At 36.2% G+C, this 10,337-nt stretch overlaps 1 protein-coding gene across 20 annotated transcripts in view; it reads left to right on the top strand.

Moving 5' to 3' along the window:
- dlg1b (discs large MAGUK scaffold protein 1b) overlaps positions 1–10,337 on the top strand; it is a 138,574-nt gene that overhangs the window by 26,941 nt on the left and 101,296 nt on the right. The window contains exon 1 of one of the 20 annotated variants that reach the window (XM_048195790.1): positions 784–976. The exons of the other annotated variants lie outside the window; for them this stretch is intronic. Within the exon in view, the coding sequence (XP_048051747.1) occupies positions 947–976 (30 nt within the window). The 5' untranslated portion in view covers positions 784–946. Of the gene's footprint in view, positions 1–783; positions 977–10,337 lie in introns of those variants that run through there. 20 annotated transcript variants of the gene reach the window in all.

The following is a 10,337-nucleotide window of genomic DNA, read 5'->3' as shown; positions in this document are numbered from 1 at the left end:
AATTGGGTCATATTTATAAATTCAGCTATTTTTTTTTTTGGCTTGTGGACTTTATGCAAACATTGTTTATGTAAAATATCTTATTCAGGACAGTACTAAATAAAAAATGACATGCATTTTGTATGATCCCTCTTATTTTGTTAAAATTATTCAGATTCTGCAAGTGGTTCACAAACTTTCAAATATAATATATACTCTGAAATTAGTTATTTATCTTTTGAGATCATGTACCATACAGCGACAATAACGTTGTTTAGCTTGCTAATGTGGTCTTTAACAATGTATTAAAGTTGGTTCATGGCTCGCACATTCAAACATGTCGCGACTTGATGTTATCTGATGCTGATTGACATATAGATGTCTCGGAATGCTGGGTATTGTTATCTCTATATTAGACATCGTGTCATTCTGGCATGAAGGGAAAAAATGCTATAAACTGATCCTTTCGTAATACCTGATGTTGAGGTTTAGTTTTTCCGCAGAATCCATGAATGCGGGCATGGACTTCCAGAAAACAGACGTTGTCTACGGCGGTTTTTAAAAACACGTTGATAGTCGAAATGAAGTAAAGGTATTTGCTCTGCAGAGTTCAATTAGTTGGATGCTTGATGAAGCAGCGCTTGTCGCTCTATGTAAACTAGTGTGATATGATGCAGCGCGCTCTCGCTGAGGCGCCTTCGGGTTTATTTGGAGACGTGTGCACATCTCTCTCTCTCTCTCTCTCTCTCTCTCTCTCTCTCTCTCTCTCTCTCGTGAACTTCATCGACATGGCCAACATGGAGAGCAAATACAAACACGTGGGTCGTTCTTATTTTATTTTTTCTCTCGGTCCTTGAGGAGTAGCGGTGAGCCCCGCATTTATGAACGGATTCAGCGTGATTCTCGTTAAAGAAGAGTTACGAAATGAGATGCTGAAAGGCGCGAGGTCTCTGTCCGATAGGAGAGAATGGACTGCATTTGTATTGTTACGACCAAGGTAAGCGCACAGAATAAGGATGACTTAATGCGACCATCTGAGTGATGGCATTTACCGCATTTTATTATTATTAATAGTTCGGTTTATTGCTGTGCACATACTATAGCAGTACTTTACTAATTGTTATGGCAGTATTATCATTTTGTCCTGTTTGAGCAGTTCTTTAAATTGAGACATTAGCCTATACCATCTCTTTGAGCTGAACGTGAATGTGCTCATGTATGTAATAAGTTTAGAAGAATAGGCTAATGAAAGTTTATAGTATAGTTAAACTACTTCTGGGAAGTCAATTTAATCACTTTAATAATAATAATGATAATAATATATTACTGTTATTATTATTTTTAAAAATTATTTTCTGCTTAATACTCAAAAAAACTCATTTTCTTTGGACAACATATTTGTTTAACCAACAATATAACCAAATATTCAAGATTGGGGGAGCACAAGTAAGTGCCATTGAAAACATATTGATTGACTATTATTAAGTGTCCCTGTCATTGACCTGTGTTTAACCTTTTCTCAGCATCACCTGTTTGGTTATCTGGCTTTACTTAGCACCTTGAAGTTTATGGTTTTAGGTAATCTAGTCAAGTTTAAGACAATGTGCTGTTTTCTTTAAGTGCATTCCATCCAGATATTATGGGAAATGGGAATGCGGGGGCACCGCGATGTGACCGCAAAGGGCACTTTCACTTTCGCCATCAAAGGGGCAGGCACGCCACTGAGGGATGTGCGGTCCAAATTGCTGATTACATTACCACTGTTGTGATGTCATGACACTTCTACTGCACTTTCTTCATCCCTCTGTTGTTTTATCATTGGGTTGTAGTTCATTTCCTTCATTACAGTACTGTATGCCATTATATCTGTTCTTAGATGACTGAAAACGCAATGCTGAATGGCTCTTTTTTTTTTTTTTTGCTGATTTGTTTGAAGAAAGAAAGACGGCAGCAGGAAGCCTGGACAATATCTGGCATTTTTTATGCAAGTCTTTCTCATTCTGCTTTACTGCTGTTTATCTCAAGGGCCTTGCTGTCATTTATCTTGACCTTCAGGAGGCTGATATCCTGTCTTTGATCTCTAGTACTGTCTCTCATAACTGTGTTCTGTAATTATATTTGAGCTAGTATATTATTATTTTTAAAAGTGCTGCTAGGCTGTGTGCTACATGTGTGTCACTGTAATATGTCTTGGTTTCACTTGGGAAACTGGACAGTATGAGGCGGTAATGATTGTAACTGGGCTAAAACAGTGGCTGATGTGTATATGTTCTTATTTTCTGTTATATTATCATCCATGGTGTGAGAAGAATACATTTTTAAATGGGTCATGAATTGAGAAATCAATTTTTCCTTGAGCTTTTGATACATAAGAGGTCATCGTACTATAAGAATATCCTGTTAGTTTCAGAACTGAAAACTTACTTGTTAGTCCAATAAAAGCTTTTATTGACACTAGGCCATCGACACTAGGAAACTCCGCCTCCGCAGAAGAAATAAATGCCTACTTCATCATTGTAACGTTAGCCACGCCCACTGACATGTTAGTGAGATGAGGAGGAGAGAATAGCGATACAGGACAAGATTAACATTACCCTTCACAGGATCCTAATGCTAGGTATATGTTTATTTATTTTCAACAATGTTAATGTCTCAGTTGAGCTTTATCTATTTGTATTCGTGATTTCACTGTTGATTCTTTGGTAAATCAATCGCATTTCGGTGCAGGCTTTGCAAACAGACTTTTACGATATGGACTCGACAGTAATGCAACAACATGTAAGTAACTATTTATTCTAATGTCTGATCTGATATGTAATGATTCATGTCCAGTCAGATGTTCTTTGTCTATGTGTCAGAATTAGGCTTGGGAATCTTAATAAATTTTCCAATTCTGGTTCTGCCTAACGATTCCGGTTCCATTAAAATAATTAAACAATTAATAAAAAATGGTAGCAAGGGAAAAATGTACAATACTCGACTCAAACAGTCCTTTTTGTGTTTATTATTCATGTAAAATGAATTTAACAGACTGCTAATCTCATATTCGCTAACACTTTACAATAAGGTTAATTAGTCAACATGTTAACTCCATTAACATGAACTAATAATGAACTGCATTTCTGCAGCATTTATTAATCTTTGTTAATGTTAATTTTAACATTTACTAATACATTATTAAAATCAAGAGTTGTATTAGTTAACATTAGTTAATGCACTGTGAACTAACATGAACAAACTATGAATGGCTGTATTTTTATTAACTAACATTAACAAATATTAACAAATACAGTAACAAATGTATTGCTCATGGTTCATAAATGAACCTTATTGTAAAGTTTTACACGTGTAAGATCCAGGCAGGTGAAACAATATCTTTGTAAGTTGGATTCATGTAGACTTGTTTCTGAAAGAATGATTCAGTGATAGACACATTTTTATCAGTAATTTGTTGCCACCTAGTGGCGTAACAATGCAATCGATACAGTCGTCATTTGAAATCCAATTACTTTCAAAAGGTGATTCATATATTTTGATCGGTAACATCAGCGTTTCTATCTGAATAATAAACTTTTGTATACATATGTGATAATTGGAATATTTGTCACACAGAAATAATGATACTGTGTGTTTGAAAAGATTTGTGAAGCTGTTTATATCTACACATGACAACTCTCTTCAGATCAAAGGCAGCGCGAACGCAGATTTGAATGTCGTGATTTTATTTTTGTCAAAGGTTTAATATACATGGGCGAATTGTCATTTAGGAATTAGATCATGTGGGTGATGAAATCGAGAACGCGATCTTTTAAAGATTAATCGTGCAGCGCTGTGCATCTCTCTATTTGACGTATATGAGCGTGAGGGCTTTTCAGTGCATTCATTGATATAATATTCATGATGTGAGACATCTCTATTAAAGGATACGCTCCCCGCACTTCGCCCACCCATCACACCAGAACCGTTTTCGGAACCGAAACTTAGAAATCTTGCATGGTTCTTTTCAAAAAACACTACCGGTACCGGATGAGAACCGGTTCTCGGTTCCCAACCCTAGTCAGAATAAATCAAACCAGTGACTACGGTCAACTTCACGTTGTTTCTCTTAGTAGGATGAAAATATGTTATTTAAACAGTGATTAAATGATTATATTAAGAAGCGATCAAAGAACGCTCCAATACTTGGAGCTGTCAAACAGTGCAAGTCTATCAGTGACTGAGTTCTGGACATGCGCCAAAACTCCCGTTTTATTCAACGAATCTCTTAGTTACAATGTGTTTCACTGTTAGTTATATTGTAAGCATCCGTTAGTGTGCAGATATTGAGTTGCAATGAAGAGATCACTGATTTCATGATTTCAACAACATGTCTGTGATCGGCTACAATGTTCTAATGCCATAGATATAAATGTAATGCAACACTTTTCACGATTGGTTAACCTTGAGAGCTGTAATAGTAAAAACATGCTAAAAGTTTTCGAGAGAGTAATACTTAGCTATTTCAAATGAAACAATGTTAGCCAATCACACTAAATTATGATGATTTTTGATGTAAAAAGCATACTAACATTATAAGTGCACCCCAGGAAACATTATAAAAGAATAAAACAACGCAGTTCATGACCCCTTTAATAATTTTTTTATTATTAATACATTGCCTCATTAGCAACATTTTGGCAAAATTGTAAGCAGTGTAGTGATGTATGAAACACAGCTGTCTTGACTGTAAGGTTGACCTTTGATGACTATGTAAATAAAGTTAGATTGCACTGCAGTGCAAGCGAATTTTGGCTCAGCCTGGAGTAATGTTTTGCACGGAGCTGTACACACAAATCGCTGAATGATTACTTCGTTTCTGAACTGTTTACTGTGATCATTTTTTTAGCTACAGCATACACTTACATTTATGATCTCTAAATATAGACTACACAAATTACATTTCGAAGTAAACAGATGAATAACCTATGAGCTTCTGTTGTCAGAAATGTTGCAGATGAGGCTATTTCTGCTCAAGAGAGCAGCATTTGTGTCCCTGTGTGGGAATTCTCATGGAGTTCTCGCTTTCTGTCTCTCCCTAACCCCTGACACCCCCACCCCTCGTTCAGAGTGCCTGGTTGTGAGGCTTCACAGAGGATGGTCTCCAGTTGTGTGGAGTGACTGCATGTTTTTTGCATGCATGACTGCTAATGCTCATGTCTCCTCTGGTTGGTGCCAGCCTTAGGGCATATCAGACTTGCAGTTAAAAGCACATAGATTTTCATGTGGGCTTTGCATTGACTTCATCCAGTACCAGGAGGCAAAGTCAGGAAAAAAAAAAAGAAAAACTCTTTTTGTATACATCCTCGGCTTTCTCACTGTCCTCACAAAATAATTTTATTTACACATTTATTTACCCCTTATATATTATCACAATTTAGTATCATGTGATGCTGAGGTTTTTACTCCATAAACTTTAATCTTAAACATTTTCTTTGCCTGCTAATGAAGTTACTGACACCCTACCATCCACATGGTATTTGCTTGTCAACATTATTCAGTCTTAAACGTTTTAATCAGGGTCAGAGTTTACAGTACAGCTTTCATTAAGTCTACAGGCCTGTTAAATTCAGCAATGGCAAAGAGCTCTGTAATAAAAAATAGCTATAGACTGCCCTGAAGAATTAAACGGACACAAGTTATTCAACTCATTTGAGCTTGTGTGTGCACACCACTCAAATCTGATTTAGTGGGTCTGTGTGGGAGTCATTGTAGCGTAGCCTGCATCAAATGTCATGCTACATATTATCTCAATTCACGCAAATGAATGACTCATTGGTTCTGATATGGACCATTCTCCTCTGGGCATTACAGCCTGCGCTAATCACTTCTTTTAAATATTCATTATCTTTGTCAGTCTACCATAACTAGTTCTTGATGATGTCTTGAGAGGTCTCACTGCATTAATAGATTCAAATAAACGAAGGAGGCATCATTGTCATCTAAACGTGAAGTGCCATACTCTACCACATAGCTGATGTCTCTCAGGTCTCCATTACCCTTGTCATTTTTATGCATGGTGGTTAAGATGCCAATCTTTCTCATTATCCTTGTGCTTTTATACTGAATTATGCATTTAGTGGTTCTCAGATATCAAGCTGGAACATGGTATCGCCTCATCTAAAAATACTTGGTTGTTTTTGGGTCCAAGAACCTACTGGTCAGCATTGATGAAGTAAAGGCCCGTTCGATGACTATAAAATGAAAAAGATATTTACATTACATTTAATCATTTAGCAGACACTTTTATCCAAGTAGCAGAGTCCACGTCACAACTATAACAATAAAAGCACAGGGAAACGATCATTGGAATCGCTTCCAGAATTTTATCCAGCTTGACATAACCTCAGCGTGCACTAGTTATCTTTTTATAGTTATAATTCTTGGTTTGAACAGGCTGTAATGCTTGTAAAATATTCAAATGTTGTTAGATTCCGTTCTGGACTGATTTGAAGCCACACGATTTTCTTCATATCAGCTGTTAGTCCATATGGACCCACAGTTCTCAGCGGAGATGCGGCGTGGCATGATGAGAGGTGTGGCTACTGCTGAAAGAAAGAAAAGCCCTCATGTGGTTCTCTTAAGGCCGTGACACACCAAGCTGACATGAAGAACTAGCGGCGACAAAAGCTGACTGTCACCTTGTGTCAGCTGTGTCTTGGCCAAAAAGCTGTGCTTGAACACATCACAAAGACTACAGGCAACTATCAGATGGTATGTGTGTCCTGCTCCTGATTGTAATGAATTAACTTTCTATAACAGCAGCTATTGATTGTCTATATTCGTCATTCAGAAACAAAAACCGAAACTAGGACTGCAGATACAGACTGTAAACAAAGCAGTGCTTTTTTACCATTTTGAATATCAATCATGCTGATCACTTTCTTAATTCCAGGTGGCTTATGTTTTTATGAAAATATTTGCGCATTGGAATTCTTAGGTAAGATGAAGTAAATAGAACAGTCTTCTGTCTGTGGCGTCTTGACTTCTTTGCTCACTTTCATTACTTTCACTGATCAGTGTTCTCTCTGTCACAGATGGCGCTGATTCAACATGCTCAATCTGTTTATGTTCACTTAAGACATAACCAACAGAGGATTTTAGGCAAATCTTTTTCTATATGTGACTGTTCAAGTGCATTGACATGAAAGAGAACTTAAAGGGATAGTTCACTCAAAAATTAAAATTTGATGTTTATCTGCTTACCCCCATCTCATCCAAGATGTAGGTGACTTTGTTTCTTCAGTAGAACACAAATGATGATTTTTAACTGCAACCGTCTGTCAGTCAAATAATGCGAGTGAATGGAAACACAATAAGTAGAAAAAACTTGCATAGACAAATCCAAATTAAACCCTGCAGCTCGTGACGACACATTGATGTCCTAAGACACGAAACGATCGGTTTGTGCGAGAAACCGAACAGTATTTATATTATTTTTTACCTCTAATACACCACTATGTCCAACTGCGTTCAGCATTCAGTTAGTGAGGTCTGATCGCGCTCTGACAACTGCAGTGATGTCTCGCGCATATGCTTCAATGAGTGCTAGACATCACTTCCGTTGTCAGAGTGTGATCAGACCTCAGACCATTTGATCAAACATCAAATTTTCATTTTTGGGTGAACTATCCCTTTAATTTGGTACTAACGCACAAGTGTACACACAGAAAGCACACTCTCAAACACCATGCAAATTGAGTATTTTTCCACGTTCTTGTGCTTGAATGTTTAAATTGACAAGACTTGTGCAAATTATAAACTTTTGTGATCGAGCATCGGTCATGCTGACCCCGGGCCCATTGGGGTGTTCTTATTGTTAAGCCCTGATGGTATTGCCTCTCATTAATGTATTTTTTTTTAGACACTGAACCCTATCCATTGTCTCCTAAGAGCTGTTCTTGCTTTTAAAGGTGCCCTAGAACCAGTTTTAACAAGATGTAATATAAGTCTAAGGTGTCCCCTGAACGTGTCTGTGAAGTTTCAGTTCAAAATACTTTTTAATAATTTTTTAAATTTTTTTTTAATAAATTTTTTTAACTGCCTATCTTGAGCCATAATTATATATGCACCGATTCAGTGCGCGGCCCCTTTAAATCTCGTGCTCCCTGCCCCAGAGCTCTCGACTGCCTTAACCAGCATAAACAAAGTTCACACAGCTAATATAACCCTCAAAATGGATCTTTACAAAGTGTTCGTCATGCATACTGCATGCATGCATCGATTCCTGTGAGTATAGTATTTATTTGGATGTTTACATTTGATTCTGAATGAGTTTGAGGCTGTGCTCTGTGGCTAACGGGCTAAAGTTAACATTACACACTGCTGGAGAGATTTATAAAGAATGAAGTTGTGTTTATGAATTATACAGTCTGCAAGTGTTTAATAATGAAAATAGCGACAGCTTTTGTCTCCGTGAATACAGTTAGAAACGATGGTAACTTTAACCACATTTAACAGTACATTAGCAACATGCTAACGAAACATTTAGAAAGACAATTTACAAATATCACTAAAAATATCATGATGTCATGGATCATGTCAGTTATTATCTGCCATTTTTCGCTATTGTCCTTGCTTGCTTACCTAGTATGATGATTCAGCTGTGCAGATCCAGACGTCCTGCCCTTGTCTAATGCCTTGAACATGAGCTGGCATATGCAAATATTGGGGTCATACATATTAATGATCCCGACTGTTACGTAACAGTTGGTGTTATTTTTTAGATTCGCCTGTTTTTCGGAGGTCTTTCAAACAAATGAGATTTACATAAGAAGGAGGAAACAATGGTGTTTGAGACTCACTGTATGTCATTTCCATGTACTGAACTCTTGTTATTCATCTATGCCGAGGTAAATTCAATTTTTCATTCGATGGCACCTTTAATATTTTCGACATTTTGTTTTACAAGATTTTCCAACAAGGTTTTGTCTGCATCAATGAAATGAATACAGTAGTGCATAAAGTAATTCTACAAATGCTGTGTCCCACTAAATAAAATGAATCACAGTAACGCAGTCATATGTTCAGAGACTCTTTAAGACCCCATGAAATCAAATTTGAACTTGTTTGTAATATCTTGTAATAACTTGTAATATCTTTAGACCGTGTCCGTTATTTTTGAGAACATTTATGAGTAAATGTCAACTCCTCAAAGTTGACAAACTTTTTGCAGACTCAAATATTTAAAAAAAAAATCTTTGCATCTTTAACTACACTTTGAACAATCCATTTAGTAATGATAGTGCTTAGGTTTCATGAACCTCATGTGCGGAATATTTGCTTAATTTCGAAATTGCCATGACTGAAATTAATAACTTTTTTAAACTACAAATAAACTACAAATAATCATATTTACCCTTTGTATGTTTCTTCCGGATTTGGGGCCTGATGTATAAACATTGCGTTCACACAAAAAAGGCATTGCCATTTTCCATGCACATACTGGGATTTATAAAAAATAAACAATCTGTGTGCACTGTCCATGGGGTGTGAACACATGGATCGTTATCACGTGCAGGCAGCCCTGCATGATGAACGCATGAGCGTAGAGCTATTTAACTAGCTCAGTGCAAGGGAAGTGCTAATTCATCATTAAAATTATGCTTGGCTCAGTATTGAGCTACATAAAAATTAATCAAAGTTCCAATGAATAATAAAGTAATAAAGTAGTGTTTATAAGCACAGAGGTAACCATGTAAAACAATATATTTCAGCTGTTTCATAAGCACCATCTACTGTCATCATGATATTGAAATTGCAATTTTATTCAGCGTGTCTGCTGTCTTCAGTCCAATGTGAAAATCGACCCATATTTATTTTTTACACAGCTTACATGCAGTGTTGTACATGTTAAGAAGCTGATGTGCTTTCAAAAAATATATAATAATAATAATAATAAGGTATCTAGAATATTATATATTATAAATGATAATACACATTTAAAATATGATTAATCATTTTTGATTTTGATTAATTTTTGTATTATCATTTATGATTTTGACTCATCCCTTTTCTCAAACAGTTTAAAGGCTGAAAGTGAGATTTTTATAAAAACGTATATATATATATATATATATATATATATATATATATATATATAGTATATACTTATAAGTGGGAAAAACTGCAATGTGGAGTAGGGTACATGTCAAAAGTCACATGACCAAACCGGAAAACTGGTCTCATTGTATCCGCTTGTCAGAGAAAGTGTTAACAGCAGTATGAACTGACGGCATATTTATGGACTAATCAGCGAAACTACCTAGTACACATTGTTATAGGTGTTTTATTCTATTAAATATCTAAACGTTAGTGTGAAG

Source organism: Megalobrama amblycephala, linkage group LG7, assembly GCF_018812025.1.
Source record: "Megalobrama amblycephala isolate DHTTF-2021 linkage group LG7, ASM1881202v1, whole genome shotgun sequence".
NCBI classification, from domain to species: Eukaryota; Metazoa; Chordata; class Actinopteri; order Cypriniformes; family Xenocyprididae; genus Megalobrama; species Megalobrama amblycephala.
Note: the sequence above shows the minus strand (reverse complement) of the source record. Positions and strands in the feature narration are given on the sequence as shown.